The following is a 20,000-nucleotide window of genomic DNA, read 5'->3' as shown; positions in this document are numbered from 1 at the left end:
CTCTGACCAAGGCCCTTCTCCCCCGATTGCTCAATTTGGCCAGGTGGCCAGCTCTAGGAAGAGCCTTGGTGGTTCCAAACTTCTTCCATTTAAGAATGATGGAGGCCACTGTGTTCTTGGGGACCTTCAATGCTGCAGACATTTTTTGGTAACCTTCCCCAGATCTGTGCCTTGACACAATCCTGTCTTTTGTACAATTGTACAGACAATTCCTTCAACCTCATGGCTTGGTTTTTGCTCTGACATGCACTGTCAACTGTGGGACCTTATATAGACAGGTGTGTGCCTTTCCAAATCATGTCCAATCAATTGACTCCAATGAAGTTGTAGAAACATCTCAAGGAGGATCAATGGAAACAGGATTTACCTGAGCTCAATTTCGAGTGTGATAGCAAAGGGTCTGAATACTTATGTAAATAAGGTATTTATGTTTTTTTGCAAAACTTGTTGTCATTATGGGGTCTTGTGTGTAGATTGATGAGGACATGTATTTATTTAATCCATTTTAGAATAAGGTTGTAACGTAACAAAATGTGGAAAAAGTCAAGGGGCCTGAATACTTTCCGAATGCACTGTATATATTACAGTTTTTCTCCATTGGTTTGGCTCATTTCTTGAAACAGAAATTACATTCTCAAAACTCTAAGATCATTTGGCAAAACAGTCTTACAGTTCAGCACAACACTATAGCTCACTTGCAAAAGCTCATATCTCTCCTAAAACTGTTCACTCATGCTTCAAAACTAAATTCCTTTCCCATATAAGGAGTCAGTGCCACGAAAATGGCAAAGATCCTTCTCAATTGCTTTGGCTCATTTCTTGAAACAGACCGGACGTTCTCAACACTCTTGGTGCTTTAGCCAAAATAACGTGGATGGTTCGGCACAACACCATGGTTCACCTGCAAAAGCTCATACCTCTCCCAAAACAGTTCACGCATGTGTCAAAACTAAATTTCCTTCTCATTTAAACAGTCAGTGCCCCCAAAATGCTTCGTCCCTTTGGCATTGTGTAAGCACTGCAAGTCAAAATGTTTAGATGTTTTGTCACTATGGCAGAGGACCATTGAAATATCCCTCATGTCCACCTTTCAGTCTTAGCCCAGTCCTTCATTGACAATGGTTACTGTACTGTTTTTTGTCTAGCTAACAGAATACAATTGTGTATAAAACTGAAAAAAAATAAATAGGATTTTAGGGTAAGAGTAGCCTCCAAGGTTTGACATCACACATTGCACTCATACTGCCAAGGAAATTGTAACCATTATCATTCACACACATAAAGTAACTTCCATACATCAGAGTAAAAGAAAATGTATACAGCATAATATACTGTAATATAAACACACAAACAAAAAACAATGAAAATTATATGCAGCCTACAGTGCTGTAAATAAAGCTGGAGTTTCACAACTAACAGTTCTTCACTGGTCGCTGTCCTCACCCTCCTGGCCATCCACACGCTGCTGTCTGTCTGGCCACAGATTCTCGTCCACATCACAGCGTATATTCTCCCTTGCGATGCAACGAGGGAAGAAACGGCGTGCATGTCGCAACCATCCCCTACACTGATCTCCTGTAATATCCTCACACGCAGCGTCCATTGCATGGAGCAGGGACCTCTGATCTTGAGCCCGATGCTCATACACTCTCCACCTCCAAGCGGAGAAATACTCCTCAATAGGATTGAGGAAAGGAGAGTAAGGTGGTAGGAACACCATGACCATCCTTGGATGAGTAGTGAACCAGGCCCTGATGAGCGGGCCACGGTGGAAATTCACATTGTCCCATACAATGACATATTGTGGTAGGTGAGGGCCCTACGAGACCGCTCTCATTTTCAGGGATCAAATCAACATGAAGGCGGTCCAAGAAGATGAGGAGCTTCTGTGTATTGTATGGGCCAAGACTGGGGATGTGAGTGGCCACACCATTCTCCGATATGGCAGCACACATAGTTATATTGCCCCCTCGCTGGCCTGGGACATCCACCATGGCCCGGTGGCCAAAATATTACGGCCACGTCTTCGGCCCTTGGCCAGGTTGAAGCCAGCTTCATCCACAAACACGAGGATGTGATGGGTCTCGTTTCCTTCCAATGCCATTATTCTCTACAATAGCGTAAAAAAAGAAAACATCAAATCAGTCATACAGAAGAGTCATACACTACAGTTACAGACAATTACATAGGAATGTTCTATGTTCTCCACAAGTTCAATATACTACTGGCCACTACTCCAGTGGTTCCAAACCTGGGGTACATGTACCCCTATGCAGAGGTACTACAGGGGGTATTTGACAGAAAGGGGAGGGGGAAATCATCAATGACTAGACTTACTGAAATGTTACAGTAAAACCCACAGTATTAGATAGATTTACATGGGAGGCACTAATTGCAGCTCTTTGACCCCTTTTCTTATTGTATGTTATATTCTTCAAAATAAGGATTATAATGATAATTGCATCATACAGTAAGCTGCAGTTTTTAGGCGAAATGTTGAAGTCAGATAAATCAAATACTTCCATACCTGGATTACCTGGATACACAAATCAGGTAAAGTGGGTACTGAAGCCAAAAAAGTTTGGGAACCACTGCTTAATTGTAAAAATGTTATAATGATGGACAACCAGTAACTGACTTACATGTACATACTGGTACCGCAGCTCTTTCACTCTATCAGAGTTCCTCTCAAATGGTACCCTGTAAATTTGCTTCATTGTCATCTGATGCTTCTTCAATATCCGGTCTATTGTGGAGATGCTTATAGAGTTGACATTTTGGAATATGGCATTGTCTTGTAGGATTGCAGCGCGGATCTGTCTCAATGTGATGGCATTATTTGCCATCACCATGTTACAGATCTCTTGTTCTTGTTGTTCATTGAGAAGTTTTCCTCTGCCACCTGTGCAAGGTTGTCGTCCAATCCTAGATATAGAAGTCAAAGGACAACACTCCATTCGTAATGTATACCTTATGTATTCCTTACAGAATGAGTTACCTATGTAATTGTATTGTTGTTTTACTTACAGTAACTTTACCACAATTCTAATGCATCACTGCACAGTGACTGGAATACTACTGTAAACTGTATCATCAATACTGTAGAAAATAAACTATTCCATAGTTTATTTTCTCCAATGTTTTTCTTGTCATTTTTAGTATCATAACATCCCATTGAGGTAAGATATTACTGTAGGCCTATCACACACACACACTAAATGAATAGGTAAATATGTAAATAAATATATTTCTTGCTCTATGCACAGTGTCCTGTCCTATACAACATATAATTCCATCATTGACTGACTACATACCTGTTTTCCCTGCGAAAGGTTTGGATGATGGAGGAGACTGTTGAGCGAGGCACATTAGGCTGCACTCGGCGACCTGCCTCCGCCATTGTGAGGCCATGGTTGATGACATGGTCTATAATTGTGGCCCGAATTTCATCCGGGACAGCATGGTGTCTTCGTGCTCCTCGGCCTCTTCCCCTATTCCACCACCACGCACCCTTACTCCTCCTCCTCCTCTTCTTCTTCTTCCTCTTCCTCGAGCAGGCAGTTGCCCTTGTTCATTTACTTGGCCAGGTGCCTCCATGTTCAGAAATTGTACTGGTCCTGCATGGTCAAGCTCTTTACATACATGTTTGGCAGCATTCACAGTCATGGACAGCACCTGTCAGGTAACTAAACATACTGTTTGATTGGTCATCTGAGATGTGTGAAACTCCTCCTTCGTTAGTCAAGTTCTAGTTTCACCTGACTGTCAATTGCTGTAATAAATTTATCAAATGTTCCAAGGGATTCATATATGGTATTCATGGTATTATGTTCTTGACTAATTTTGACAATTGAACAGACTATTGTGCATGTGATGACTTATACAATGAAATGACGCTGACACGTTTTGGAGCGAACAACCATTAGACTGAGAATCAACAATCAGTTTAGATCAACAAGATCTATTCACTTGGAAATTGTGCTAAATGTAGGCTACCTGTACTTAATCATTTGCAAAGATGTACTGAGACATTGAGACATGTACTTAGACATTTGCAATTTGATGAAATGAATGAGAAATTCAATTCTGTTGTGAACAATTGCCAAGTGGTTTGGAGGTTTGTCCATGTAGTTTTGAGAATGTAATTTCTGTTTCAAGAAATGAGCCAAACCAATGGAGAAAAACTGTAAATCGTTAAACACAACATCCACCACAACAGACAGAGAACTGTCTCATTGAAGAGTGAACAGACGGAGAACTGTCTCAGTGAAGAGTGAACAGACGGAGAACTGTCTCAGTGAAGAGTGAACAGACGGAGGACTGTCTCAGTGAAGCGGGAACAGACAGAGAACTGTCTCAGTGAAGCGGGAACAGACAGAGAACTGTCTCAGTGAAGCGGGAACAGACAGAGAACTGTCTCAGTGAAGCGGGAACAGACGGAGAACTGTCTCAGTGAAGAGTGAACAGACGGAGAACTGTCTCTGAAGAGTGAACAGACGGAGAACTGTCTCTGAAGAGTGAACAGACGGAGAACTGTCTCAGTGAAGAGTGAACAGACGGAGAACTGTCTCTGAAGAGTGAACAGACGGAGAACTGTCTCTGAAGAGTGAACAGACGGAGAACTGTCTCTGAAGAGTGAACAGACGGAGAACTGTCTCTGAAGAGTGAACAGACGGAGAACTGTCTCTGAAGAGTGAACAGACGGAGAACTGTCTCTGAAGAGTGAACAGACGGAGAACTGTCTCAGTGAAGAGTGAACAGACGGAGGACTGTCTCAGTGAAGAGTGAACAGACGGAGAACTGTCTCTGAAGAGTGAACAGACGGAGGACTGTCTCAGTGAAGAGTGAACAGACGGAGAACTGTCTCTGAAGAGTGAACAGACGGAGAACTGTCTCTGAAGAGTGAACAGACGGAGAACTGTCTCAGTGAAGAGTGAACAGACAGAGAACTATCTCAGTGAAGAGTGACAGCATAGCACATCCAACAGATGTTTACAATAGTCATCTTGATATTCTGTCACCATTTTCATCAATTTCCTATAAAAACACTGTCAAGATGAGATATTTTCCTCACTTTCCTATAAAAACACTGTCATGTCGAGATAATGTCCTCACTTTCCTATCAAAACACTGTCACAGTTGAAAAATGTACGTTACAAATATGAACGAACACTCTGTATGATGTTGCATGACGCTCTGAACACTCTGTAACTTGAAAAAAACGTATAAGGACTTCAGACAAATGTGTTTTTTTGTATTTCAAAGCAAAGTCGTGTCTCTGTGGTTCGTCTGAATCAAAGACAGAGGGAACCCTGTGATCTCAGAGCTCATCAAACAAAGGTGACTACTTGATCTGGATTGATGGCTGTTGAAGAAGGATTTTGTCTGTGGCCAGAAGTACTTTTAAGGTGTCATAATAGTGAAACACTTTCTTTTTCCCCCACTAAATACACAGATATATTTGTTTTTATATATATTTGTCACTGGTGAGCAATAGTTGTTTGCTATGGCAAGTGCAGTATTGCCATAGTCCTTTTCTGCAGTCAAATGTCCTAGTGTCTTCATGGGGGGGGGGATGTTATTAATATTTTTCATAATTTCATAATTAATAAACAAGATCCAGTGTTTTTATGTCAAACGGTTTTGTTATATTTCAGTCTTCTGTGATGTATATAATGTGTAATATTGGGATGCAAACTCAAAATGTAATACATTTCAACTCTATATCTAAGTTTCTTTTTTTGTGTGTGAGATGTATACTTTTGTTTCAAAGTAGATTTGTTTAAGACTACCATGAAACACTGTGTGACCCTGATTTAGCCCATTGCAGTAAAAGGTTAATCAACAGAGAGCAGTTCAACTGATAACATACGCACTCTACACACACGTGCACATGGATTTTGTGTTGTAGATGTGTGGTAGTGGAGTAGGGGCCTGAGGGCACACACTTGGTGTGTTGTGAAATCTGTTGCGAATGTATTGTAATGTTTTTAAAATTGTATAACTGCCTACATTTTGCTGGACCCCAGAAAGAGTAGCTGCTGCCTCGGCAGGAACTAATGGGGATCCATAATAAACCCCAGAAAGAGTAGCTGCTGCCTCGGCAGGAACTAATGGGGATCCATAATAAACCCCAGGAAGAGTAGCTGCTGCCTCGGCAGGAACTGATGGGGATCCATAATAAACCCCAGGAAGAGTAGCTGCTGCCTCGGCAGGAACTGATGGGGATCCATAATAAACCCCAGGAAGAGTAGCTGCTGCCTCGGCAGGAACTGATGGGGATCCATAATAAACCCCAGGAAGAGTAGCTGCTGCCTTGGCAGGAACTAATGGGGATCCATAATAAACCCCAGGAAGAGTAGCTGCTGCCTCGGCAGGAACTAATGGCAAACCATAACAAATACAAATACAAAACAAACATAAGGCAGCGATTCTGATTTAAGACAGAGCACATAACTTGTAATCAAAGGAACTTTATTTATTTTTTAAACACCTGGGAATCTTTAAGAGCGTAGATATGCACTGATTTCAAATGAACAATGGGTGGCTGTACGATACCAAATTCACTGGATCGGAATTTGGTATTAGAGTGTTTACTTCCTGCAACTGATTGAAAAAAGTCATGGCACCAAAGTGGGCATTAGCAGTCAAGGGTAACACAGGCCAAACAGAGGCTGATTCTCCTCATTGATCAGAGATGGAGATGGCACGCACGCATGCACACCCACACACACACACACACACACACACACGCACACACGCACACACACACACACACACACACGCACACACGCACACATGCACACACACACACACACACACACACACACACACACACACACACACACACACACACACACACACACACACACACACACACACACGCACACATGCACACACACACACACAATCACACACACAGACACACACACACACACACACACACACACGCACACACGCACACATGCACACACACACACACACACACACACACACACACAGACACACACACACACACCAGGAGCCTAACAAGCGTCCGCAGTGCTATTGCAGCAGGCTGTGTAAACTGTCCACCCCACTCCAGCACATCTGGACTGGAACACTGAGTGCTCCTATTATGATGTGTTTAATGTGAACCAGGCTGAGGCACATTAGCCGTCACTAACCCAAAATACAGCTAATCAACGAGAGAGTGTGAGAGTTAAGCCTGGTCTGAAATAGCACTGGGACACGGATGAATGGAGATGGATGCGGTCAATGGTACTGTCCACTTTGTTGTGTAGTGCACTATATAGAAAATAGGGGGCCATTTGGGATGGACTCATTATTCTTCTTGCTCAGTGGGATGATGGAGGGGTCATCGGAAAAGTCATCTATCTGTGTCTCTCCACAGATCAACTTATAAACCTGTTCACGTACTACACATGTGTTTCACTACATGGCCATACAGGCTAGTATGCCAGACGTGGCTTGGACTGGAGGGAACGTGGGGGATGGCAGGGGGTATGCCAGACGAGGCTTGGACTGGAGGGAACGTGGGGGATGGCAGAGGGTATGCCAGACGAGGCTTGGACTGGAGGGAACGTGGGGGTGGCAGAGGGTATGCCAGACGAGGCTTGGACTGGAGGGAACGTGGGGGTGGCAGAGGGTATGCCAGACGAGGCTTGGACTGGAGGGAACGTGGGGGTGGCAGAGGGTATGCCAGACGAGGCTTGGACTGGAGGGAACATGGGGGTGGCAGGGGGTATGCCAGACGAGGCTTGGACTGGAGGGAACGTGGGGGATGGCAGGGGTATGCCAGACGAGGCTTGGACTGGAGGGAACGTGGGGGTGGCAGAGGGTATGCCAGACGCAGGCTTGGACTGGAGGGAACGTGGGGGTGGCAGAGGGTATGCCAGACGAGGCTTGGACTGGAGGGAACGTGGGGTGGCAGAGGGTATGCCAGACGAGGCTTGGACTGGAGGGAACGTGGGGGTGGCAGAGGGTATGCCAGACGAGGCTTGGACTGGAGGGAACGTGGGGGTGGCAGAGGGTATGCCAGACGAGGCTTGGACTGGAGGGAACGTGGGGGTGGCAGAGGGTATGCCAGACGAGGCTTGGACTGGAGGGAACGTGGGGGGTGGCAGAGGGTATGCCAGACGAGGCTTGGACTGGAGGGAACGTGGGGGTGGCAGAGGGTATGCCAGACGAGGCTTGGACTGGAGGGAACGTGGGGGGTGGCAGAGGGTATGCCAGACGAGGCTTGGACTGGAGGGAACGTGGGGGTGGCAGAGGGTATGCCAGACGAGGCTTGGACTGGAGGGAACGTGGGGGTGGCAGAGGGTATGCCAGACGGAGGCTTGGACTGGAGGGAACATGGGGGTGGCAGGGTATGCCAGACGAGGCTTGGACTGGAGGGAACGTGGGGGGATGGCAGGGGGTATGCCAGACGAGGCTTGGACTGAGGGAACGTGGGGGTGGCAGAGGGTATGCCAGACGAGGCTTGGACTGGAGGGAACGTGGGGGTTGGCAGAGGGTATGCCAGACGAGGCTTGGACTGGAGGAACGTGGGGGTGGCAGAGGGTATGCCAGACGAGGCTTGGACTGGAGGGAACGTGGGGGTGGCAGAGGGTATGCCAGACGAGGCTTGGACTGAGGGAACGTGGGGGTGGCAGAGGGTATGCCAGACAAGGCTTGGACTGGAGGGAACGTGGGGGTGGCAGAGGGTATGCCAGACGAGGCTTGGACTGGAGGAACGTGGGGGTGGCAGAGGGTATGCCAGACGAGGCTTGGACTGGAGGGAACATGGGGGTGGCAGGGGGTATGCCAGACAAGGCTTGGACTGGAGGGAACGTGGGGGGATGGCAGGGGGTCTGCCAGACGAGGCTTGGACTGGAGGGAACGTGGGGGTGGCAGAGGGTATGCCAGACGAGGCTTGGACTGGAGGGAACGTGGGGGTGGCAGAGGGTATGCCAGACGAGGCTTGGACTGGAGGGAACGTGGGGGTGGCAGAGGGTATGCCAGACGAGGCTTGGACTGGAGGGAACGTGGGGGTGGCAGAGGGTATGCCAGACGAGGCTTGGACTGGAGGGAACGTGGGGGTGGCAGAGGGTATGCCAGGACGAGGCTTGGACTGGAGGGAACATGGGGGTGGCAGAGGGTATGCCAGACGAGGCTTGGACTGGAGGGAACGTGGGGGGGTGGCAGAGGGTATGCCAGACGAGGCTTGGACTGGAGGGAACGTGGGGGTGGCAGAGGGTATGCCAGACGAGGCTTGGACTGGAGGGAACATTGGGGTGGCAGGGGGTATGCCAGACGAGGCTTGGACTGGAGGGAACATTGGGGTTGGCAGAGGGGTATGCCAGACGAGGCTTGGACTGGAGGGAACATTGGGGTGGCAGAGGGTATGCCAGACGAGGCTTGGACTGGAGGGAACGTGGGGGATGGCAGGGGGTATGCCAGACGAGGCTTGGACTGGAGGGAACGTGGGGGATGGCAGGGGGTATGCCAGACGAGGCTTGGACTGGAGGGAACGTGGGGGGTGGCAGGGGGTATGCCAGACGGGGCTTGGACTGGAGGGAACGTGGGGGGTGGCAGAGGGTATGCCAGACGAGGCTTGGACTGGAGGGAACGTGGGGATGGCAGGGGGTATGCCAGACGAGGCTTGGACTGGAGGGAACGTGGGGGTGGCAGAGGGTATGCCAGGGACGAGGCTTGGACTGAGGGGAACGTGGGGTGGCAGAGGGTATGCCAGACGAGGCTTGGACTGGAGGGAACGTGGGGGGTGGCAGAGGGTATGCCAGACGAGGCTTGGACTGGAGGGAACGTGGGGGTGGCAGAGGGCATGCCAGACAAGGCTTGGACTGGAGGGAACGTGGGGGTGGCAGAGGGTATGCCAGACGAGGCTTGGACTGGGAGGGAACGTGGGGGTGGCAGAGGGTATGCCAGACGAGGCTTGGACTGGAGGGAACATGGGGGTGGCAGGGGTATGCCAGACGAGGCTTGGACTGGAGGGAACGTGGGGGATGGCAGGGGTATGCCAGACGAGGCTTGGACTGGAGGGAACGTGGGGTGGCAGAGGGTATGCCAGACGAGGCTTGGACTGGAGGGAACGTGGGGGTGGCAGAGGGTATGCCAGACGAGGCTTGGACTGGAGGGAACGTGGGGGTGGCAGAGGGTATGCCAGACGAGGCTTGGACTGGAGGGGAACGTGGGGGTGGCAGAGGGTATGCCAGACGAGGCTTGGACTGGAGGGAACGTGGGGGTGGCAGAGGGTATGCCAGACGAGGCTTGGACTGGAGGGAACATGGGGGGTGGCAGAGGATATGCCAGACGAGGCTTGGACTGGAGGGAACGTGGGGGGTGGCAGAGGGTATGCCAGACGAGGCTTGGACTGGAGGGAACGTGGGGGGTGGCAGAGGGTATGCCAGACGAGGCTTGGACTGGAGGGAACATTGGGGTGGCAGGGGGTATGCCAGACGAGGCTTGGACTGGAGGGAACATTGGGGTGGCAGAGGGTATGCCAGACGAGGCTTGGACTGGAGGGAACATTGGGGTGGCAGAGGGTATGCCAGACGAGGCTTGGACTGGAGGGAACGTGGGGGTGGCAGAGGGTATGCCAGACGAGGCTTGGACTGGAGGGAACGTGGGGGATGGCAGGGGTATGCCAGACGAGGCTTGGACTGGAGGGAACGTGGGGGTGGCAGGGGGTATGCCAGACGGGGCTTGGACTGGAGGGAACGTGGGGGTGGCAGAGGGTATGCCAGACGAGGCTTGGACTGGAGGGAACGTGGGGATGGCAGGGGGTATGCCAGACGAGGCTTGGACTGGAGGGAACGTGGGGGTGGCAGAGGGTATGCCAGACGAGGCTTGGACTGGAGGGAACATGGGGGTGGCAGAGGGTATGCCAGACGAGGCTTGGACTGGAGGGAACATGGGGGTGGCAGAGGGTATGCCAGACGAGGCTTGGACTGGGGGTATGTGGGTGGATGCTGAGGTATTTCTCTAGAGGTAATGTGTGTCTAATGAACCCTTTAACTGAACCAGAGACTGTTAAACTACCTGGAACATGGGAGAACAGAGGCAGATATTAAAGAGCACGTCTGAATCAACAGACAATTGGGTTTAAACCATAGAGGTAATTCTCTGGCTGTCTTAAATGGCACCCTATCCCCTATGTAGTGCACTAACTTTAATCAGGGCCCATAGGGCTCTGTTCAAAAGAAGTGCACTATATAGAGAACAGTTTGCCTTTTCAGACGCAGACCCTGACTAGTAACTGACTGTACATTCTGTTCTGAGAGAAACATATAGACTTAACAAGGCCTGCGTACATGTGGACTTAACAAGGCAGCATACATGTGGACTTAACAAGGCAGCATACATGTGGACTTAACAAGGCAGCATACATGTGGACTTAACAAGGCAGTGTACATGTGGACTTAACAAGGCAGCTTACATGTGGACTTAACAAGGCAGCTTACATGTGGACTTAACAAGGCAGCGTACATGTGGACTTAACAAGGCAGTGTACATGTGGACTTAACAAGGCAGCGTACATGTGGACTTAACAAGGCACTGTACATGTGGACTTAACAAGGCAGTGTACATGTGGACTTAACAAGGCAGCGTACATGTGGACTTAACAAGGCAGCATACATGTGGACTTAACAAGGCAGCGTACATGTGGACTTAACAAGGCAGCATACATGTGGACTTAACAAGGCAGCATACATGTGGACTTAACAAGGCAGCGTACATGTGGACTTAACAAGGCAGCTTACATGTGGACTTAACAAGGCAGCGTACATGTGGACTTAACAAGGCAGCATACATGTGGACTTAACAAGGCAGCATACATGTGGACTTAACAAGGCAGTGTACATGTGGACTTAACAAGGCAGTGTACATGTGGACTTAACAAGGCAGTGTACATGTGGACTTAACAAGGCAGCGTACATGTGGACTTAACAAGGCAGCATACATGTGGACTTAACAAGGCAGCGTACATGTGGACTTAACAAGGCAGTGTACATGTGGACTTAACAAGGCAGTGTACATGTGGACTTAACAAGGCGCTGTACATGTGGACTTAACAAGGCAGCGTACATGTGGACTTAACAAGGCAGTGTACATGTGGACTTAACAAGGCAGCGTACATGTGGACTTAACAAGGCAGTGTACATGTGGACTTAACAAGGCAGTGTACATGTGGACTTAACAAGGCACTGTATAGCCATTCATAAACCGTGTCATTTCCAGAACTTACTGGCTGCGTCCCAAATGGCTCCATATTACAGTGGGGGAAAAAAGTATTTAGTCAGCCACCAATTGTGCAAGTTCTCCCACTTAAAAAGAGAGAGAGAGGCCTGTAATTTTCATCATAGGTACACGTCAACTATGACAGACAAATTGAGAAGAAAAAAAATCCAGAAAATCACATTATAGGATTTCTAATGAATTTATTTGCAAATTATGGTGGAAAATAAGTATTTGGTCACCTACAAACAAGCATGATTTCTGGCTCTCACAGACCTGTAACTTCTTCTTTAAGAGGCTCCTCTGTCCTCCACTCGTTACCTGTATTAATGGCACCTGTTTGAACTTGTTATCAGTATAAAAGACACCTGTCCACAACCTCAAACAGTCACACTCCAAACTCCACTATGGCCAAGACCAAAGAGCTGTCAAAGGACACCAGAAACAAAATTGTAGACCTGCACCAGGCTGGGAAGACTGAATCTGCAATAGGTAAGCAGCTTGGTTTGAAGAAATCAACTGTGGGAGCAATTATTAGGAAATGGAAGACATACAAGACCACTGATAATCTCCCTCGACCTGGGGCTCCACGCAAGATCTCACCCCGTGGGGTCAAAATGATCACAAGAACGGTGAGCAAAAATCCCAGAACCACACGGGGGGACCTAGGGAATGACCTGCAGAGAGCTGGGACCAAAGTAACAAAGCCTACCATCAGTAACACACTACGCCGCCAGGGACTCAAATCCTGCAGTGCCAGACGTGTCCCCCTGCTTAAGCCAGTACATGTCCAGGCCCGTCTGATTGGGAGAATGTCATATGGTCAGATGAAACCAAAATAGAACTTTTTGGTAAAAACTCAACTTGTCATGTTTGGAGGACAAAGAATGCTGAGTTGCATCCAAAGAACACCATACCTACTGTGAAGCATGGGGGTGGAAACATCATGCTTTGGGGATGTTTTTCTGCAAAGGGACCAGGACGACTGATCCGTATAAAGGAAAGAATGAATGGGGCCATGTATCGTGAGATTTTGAGTGAAAACCTCCTTCCATCAGCAAGGGCATTGAAGATGAAACGTGGCTGGGTCTTTCAGCATGACAATGATCCCAAACACACCGCCCGGGCAACGAAGGAGTGGCTTCGTAAGAAGCATTTCAAGGTCCTGGAGTGGCCTAGCCAGTCTCCAGATCTCAACCCCATAGAAAATCTTTGGAGGGAGTTGAAAGTCTGTGTTGCCCAGCGACAGCCCCAAAACATCACTGCTCTAGAGGAGATCTGCATGGAGGAATGGGCCAAAATACCAGCAAAAATGTGTGAAAACCTAGTGAAGACTTACAGAAAACGTTTGACCTGTGTCATTGCCAACAAAGGGTATATAACAAAGTATTGAGAAACTTTTGTTATTGACCAAATACTTATTTTCCACCATAATTTGCAAATAAATTCATAAAATATCCTACAATTTGATTTTCTGGATTATTTTTTCTCATTTTGTCTGTCATAGTTGACGTGTACCTATGATGAAAAATACAGGCCTCTCTCATCTTTTTAAGTGGGAGAACTTACACAATTGGTGGCTGACTAAATACTTTTTTTCCCCACTGTACTTGTATAGCCCTATGGGCTCTGGTCAAAAGTAGTGCACTACGTAGGGGATAGGGTGCCATTTGGGATGCATCCTAGCAGCTGTAGCAGAGTATTGACATACTGTACAGTACAAGACAAAGCCTTTAAAGAATATCCACAGGATTAACCCCTCCCCCCTGACCTTAAAGAATATCCACAGGATTAACCCCTCCTCCCTGACCTTAAAGAATATCCACAGGATTAACCCCTCCCCCCTGACCTTAAAGAATATCCACATGAGGAATGCTTCCTCCCTGACCTTTATCTCGGGGAGTTTGGACAGATACATTTGATTTTTACGACACACCTTTAATGAAAGGAAAACATCTTCCCCCAAATAAGTATATCTGTCTGGTGTGGGTGTTAGTCCGTTGAAAATCTCACCTTCTTTTTTTTGAGATATATCCTAAAAGAGTTTCCAGGTAAGGGGTCTTTCCAGGTATGTTATCTGTGAAGGCAGTGAGTCAACAGGGTTAGTTTGGCCATACCACTCATTCCCTGATGACGATGTGTGTTAAGCTGTGAGGCTGGCGTGCATGACGTTGCCCAGTGTGTGTGACATAGACTGATGTGTGTAACCGGTGTGTGTGTGTGTGTGTGAGGCTGGTGTGTGTGACATGGCTGTTTCAGCATCAGAGCATTATCAGAGGTGAGAAAAAAAACAACCTATGAGCTCCCTGCCTCAGTCCAACAGAGGGAGATGAACCAATACAGCGCAGTACACCATTTACAGACAATGGGTACTGTCATGGGCTGACTCTCAGTGTGTCTAACCACAGTGTTCAGAGCTCCCAGCATTGACGGATTCACGCTACACAGTTTTCCTCACACGTTAGAACTCACAGGCTTTCTCTTCAGTTTCAATAGGGAAGATGTCCAGAGAGCTACAGGGAGAACATAGAAAATATGTTGGTTATGGTTAGGCCATTTTGTTAGGCCATTTAGCCCTCTCCGATACCATGCGTTGACCCAGTAATGGGTCAAACAAACATGATGGCATGTCTCTCTGAACCCGTTCGATCTCGTCACTGAACATACATGACTTCAGATCCATCCATGCATCTTGTCACGGACATACATACATGTCACGAACATACATATTACATACGATGCTATAACCACCGCTACAAATGAAGCTACTTATCTGTTAACATTCTCTATCTCTCTCTCTCTTTCACTGACTGCTTCTGTATGACACTTCTACTGCACTGCAATGATCTATCTATAACTGAAAATAACGGTTCCCTTTCCTTGTCTGTTATCATCTTGATCACTTGTTCTTCTTTCCTTCCTGCTCTTTCTTTCCTTCCTTTCTTCTCATTCCATCGGTCATGCTCCTGTTGTTTTATTCCTTCCTTCCTTCCTTCTTCCCTTCCTTCCTTCCTTCCTTCCTTCCTTCCTTCCTTCCTTCCTTCCTTCCTTCCTTCCTTCCTTCCTTCCTTCCTTCCTTCCTTCCTTCCTTCCTTCCTTCCTTCCTTCCTTCCTTCCTTCCTTCCTTCCTTCCTTCCTTCCTTCCTTCCTTCCTTCCTTCCTTCTTCCTTCCTTCCTTCCTTCCTTCCTTCCTTCCTTTCTTCCTTCCTTCCTTCCTTCCTTCCTTCCTTCCTTCCTTCCTTCCTTCCTTCCTTCCTTCCTTCCTTCCTTCCTTCCTTCCTTCTTTCCTTCCTTCCTTCCTTCCTTCCTTCCTTCCTTCCTTCCTTCTTCCCTTCCTTCCTTCCTTCCTTCTTTCTTCCTTCCTTCCTTCCTTCCTTCCTTCCTTCCTTCCTTCCTTCCTTCCTTCCTTCCTTCCTTCCTTCCTTCCTTCCTTCCCTCCCGCCCTCTCTCCTTCCTAAATAACTAACACACCTACCTAGAAACAGTAGCCTCCCCAACACCAGCCCCTCAGGTCCCTAGCCCTGAGTCCCCTACTTATTTGACTTACTCCTCTCCTCCTCCACCAGTTGTCCCCAGCTCAGGTGTCCTCCTCCCCTCTGCTCCCCGTGACGTGGTCCCTGTCCTAGTGTCCAGCCGTTTTGTCCGCCTCAGCTGGCGCCCCCCGCAGGAGACCAGAGGAACAGTCCAGACCTACGGCATCTACTACTCCCAGGACACTGTCAACAGGTACGGTTAAATACTATATGGTATGGTCTACTACATGGTCTGGTCTACTACATGGTCTGGTCTACTACATGGTCTGTTTCTACTACATGGTCTGGTCTACTACATGGTCTGGTCTGGTCTACCACATGGTCTGGTCTACTACATGGTCTGGTCTGGTCTACTACATGGTCTGGTCTACTACATGGTCTGGTCTGGTCTACTATATGGTCTGGTCTACTACATGGTCTGTTTCTACTACATGTTCTGGTCTACTACATGGTCTGGTCTACTACATGGTCTGGTCTACTACATGGTCTGGTCTGGTCTACTATATGGTCTGGTCTACTACATGGTCTGTTTCTACTACATGTTCTGGTCTACTACATGTTAAGGTCTACTACATGTTCTGGTCTACTACATGGTCTGGTCTGGTCTACTACATGGTCTGGTCTGGTCTACTACATGGTCTGGTCTACTACATGGTCTGGTCTACTACATGGTCTGGTCTGGTCTACTACATGTTCTGGTCTACTACATGGTCTGGTCTACTACATGGTCTGGTCTACTACATGTTCTGGTCTACTACATGTTAAGGTCTACTACATGTTCTGGTCTGGTCTACTACATGTTCTGGTCTACTACATGTTAAGGTCTACTACATGTTCTGGTCTGGTCTACTACGTGGTCTGGTCTACTACTACTACATAATAATATGCCATTTAGCAGACGCTTTTATATGGTCTGGTCTGGTCTACTACATGGTCTGGTCTACTACATGGTCTGGTCTACTACATGGTCTGGTCTACTACATGGTTTGGTCTACTACATGGTCTGGTCTACTACATGGTCTGGTCTGGTCTACTACATGGTCTGGTCTATTACATGGTCTGGTCTACTACATGGTCTGGTCTGGTCTACTACATGGTCTGGTCTGGTCTACTACATGGTCTGGTCTAGTCTACTACATGGTCTGTTCTGGTCTACTACATGGTCTGGTCTACTACATGTTCTGGTCTACTACATGGTCTGGTCTGGTCTTCTACATGGTCTGGTCTACTACATGGTCTGGTCTACTACATGGTCTGGTCTGGTCTACTACATGGTCTGGTCTACTACATGGTCTGGTCTACTACATGGTCTGGTCTGGTCTACTGCATGGTCTGGTCTACTACATGGTCTGGTCTACTACATGGTCTGGTCTGGTCTACTACATGGTCTGGTCTACTACATGGTCTGGTCTACTACATGGTCTGGTCTGGTCTACTGCATGGTCTGGTCTACTACATGGTCTGGTCTGGTCTACTGCATGGTCTGGTCTACTACATGGTCTGGTCTAGTCTACTGCATGGTCTGGTCTACTACATGGTCTGGTCTAGTCTACTGCATGGTCTGGTCTACTACATGGTCTGGTCTACTACATGGTCTGGTCTGTTTCTACTACATGGTCTGGTCTGGTCTACTACATGGTCTGGTCTAGTCTACTGCATGGTCTGGTCTACTACATGGTCTGGTCTGGTCTACTACATGGTCTGGTCTACTACATGGTCTGGTCTAGTCTACTGCATGGTCTGGTCTACTACATGGTCTGGTCTAGTCTACTACATGGTCTGGTCTACTACATGTTCTGGTCTACTACATGGTCTGGTCTGGTCTACTGCATGGTCTGGTCTACTACATGGTCTGGTCTGGTCTACTACATGGTCTGGTCTACTACATGGTCTGGTCTAGTCTACTGCATGGTCTGGTCTACTACATGGTCTGGTCTACTACATGGTCTGGTCTAGTCTACTGCATGGTCTGGTCTACTACATGGTCTGGTCTGGTCTACTACATGGTCTGGTCTGGTCTACTACATGGTCTGGTCTACTACATGGTCTGTTCTGGTCTACTATATGGTCTGGTCTACTGCATGGTCTGGTCTACTACATGGTCTGGTCTACTACATGGTCTGGTCTACTACATGGTCTGGTCTAGTCTACTACATGTTCTGGTCTACTACATGGTCTGGTCTACTACATGGTCTGGTCTGGTCTAATACATGTTCTGGTCTACTACATGGTCTGGTCTACTACATGGTCTGGTCTGGTCTACTACATGGTCTGGTCTGGTCTACTACATGGTCTGGTCTACTACATGGTCTGGTCTACTACATGGTCTGGTCTGGTCTAATACATGGTCTGGTCTACTACATGGTCTGTTCTGGTCTACTACATGGTCTGGTCTACTACATGTTCTGGTCTACTACATGGTCTGGTCTAGTCTACTACATGTTCTGTTTCTACTACATGGTCTGGTCTACTACATGGTCTGGTCTGGTCTACTACATGGTCTGGTCTAGTCTACTACATGTTCTGTTTCTACTACATGGTCTGGTCTACTACATGGTCTGTTCTGGTCTACTACATGGTCTGGTCTAGTCTACTACATGTTCTGTTTCTACTACATGGTCTGGTCTACTACATGGTCTGTTCTGGTCTACTACATGGTCTGGTCTACTACATGGTCTGGTCTACTACATGGTCTGGTCTACTACATGGTCTGGTCTACTATATGGTCTGGTCTACTATATGGTCTGTTTCTACTACATGGTCTGGTCTACTACATGGTCTGGTCTACTACATGGTCTGGTCTACTACATGTTCTGGTCTACTACATGGTCTGGTCTGGTCTGGTCTACTACATGGTCTGGTCTGGTCTACTATATGGTCTGGTCTACTACATGTTCTGGTCTACTACATGGTCTGGTCTAGTCTTCTACATGGTCTGTTTCTACTACATGTTCTGGTCTACTACATGTTCTGGTCTACTACATGTTCTGGTCTACTACATGGTCTGGTCTAGTCTACTACATGGTCTGGTCTGGTCTACTACATGGTCTGGTCTACTACATGGTCTGGTCTGGTCTACTATATGGTCTGGTCTACTACATGGTCTGTTTCTACTACATGGTCTGGTCTAGTCTACTACATGGTCTGGTCTGGTCTACTACATGTTCTGGTCTACTACATGTTCTGGTCTACTACATGGTCTGGTCTAGTCTACTACATGGTCTGGTCTGGTCTACTACATGGTCTGTTTCTACTACATGGTCTGGTCTAGTCTACTACATGGTCTGGTCTGGTCTACTACATGTTCTGGTCTACTACATGTTCTGGTCTACTACATGGTCTGGTCTACTACATGTTCTGGTCTACTACATGGTCTGGTCTGGTCTACTACATGGTCTGTTTGTACTACATGGTCTGGTCTGGTCTACTACATGGTCTGGTCTACTACATGGTCTGGTCTACTATATGGTCTGGTCTACTATATGGTCTGGTCTACTACATGGTCTGGTCTGGTCTGGTCTACATGTTCTGGTCTGGTCTACATGGTCTGGTCTACTACATGGTCTGGTCTACTACATGGTCTGGTCTACTACATGGTCTGGTCTACTATATGGTCTGGTCTGGTCTGGTCTGGTCTGGTCTAATCCTCCAGACCTACGTCATATTACAGACAAGGGGTCAATCAATTCTAAAAGTCTTAACAAGAGCCAGTTATTGTGCTTTAATTTGAAACCAGAATAAACATTTTGTAAAAGCAGAATCATTCAGTCATCCCGCCCCCCAGGAGGGGGTCACCAGGTTAAATACCCAAGTAGTTGTTTTGGTGGCAACTAACAAGGGGGCTTTTGGCAGTGATCTAGTGCTAGTCTAACGAGGGCATGTGGGTTGTGTTCCAGCTCAGTAGTGATCTCAGGATAAAACACACAGACACAGATCAAGTTGCTTCCATAGAACACACTGTTCATTCAATCTGCATGCATCCCAAATGGCACCCTATTCCCACAGGGCTCTGGTCAAAAGTAGTGCACTATATAGGGAACAGGGTGCCATCCTGTCAGACATTTTCTGTCCCTCTCGGGCTTCTCCTACTGTGCATGAAGTTAATTTTTTTTAATTAATCTGATCATTTGGTGAATGGTTATTTTATTAGGTGAATATAATCGGGGGGTTGTGCTTTTGTCCACGAGTCTCTGAGGAGTCTTTTCTAAGTCAATTTCAGGGCCATTCCCA

The 20,000-nt window shown here is 47.6% G+C and overlaps 1 protein-coding gene across 1 annotated transcript in view; it reads left to right on the top strand.

Annotated features, from left to right (window-relative positions):
• dcc (DCC netrin 1 receptor) overlaps positions 1–20,000 on the top strand; it is a 395,572-nt gene that overhangs the window by 107,214 nt on the left and 268,358 nt on the right. The window contains exon 7 of the mRNA XM_045214418.1: positions 15,804–15,963. Within this exon, the coding sequence (XP_045070353.1) occupies positions 15,804–15,963 (160 nt within the window). The remainder of the gene's footprint in view (positions 1–15,803; positions 15,964–20,000) is intronic.

This window comes from Coregonus clupeaformis, unplaced genomic scaffold, assembly GCF_020615455.1.
Source record: "Coregonus clupeaformis isolate EN_2021a unplaced genomic scaffold, ASM2061545v1 scaf0254, whole genome shotgun sequence".
NCBI classification, from domain to species: domain Eukaryota; kingdom Metazoa; phylum Chordata; class Actinopteri; order Salmoniformes; family Salmonidae; genus Coregonus; species Coregonus clupeaformis.
This window is presented reverse-complemented; position numbering and strand designations above follow the sequence as displayed.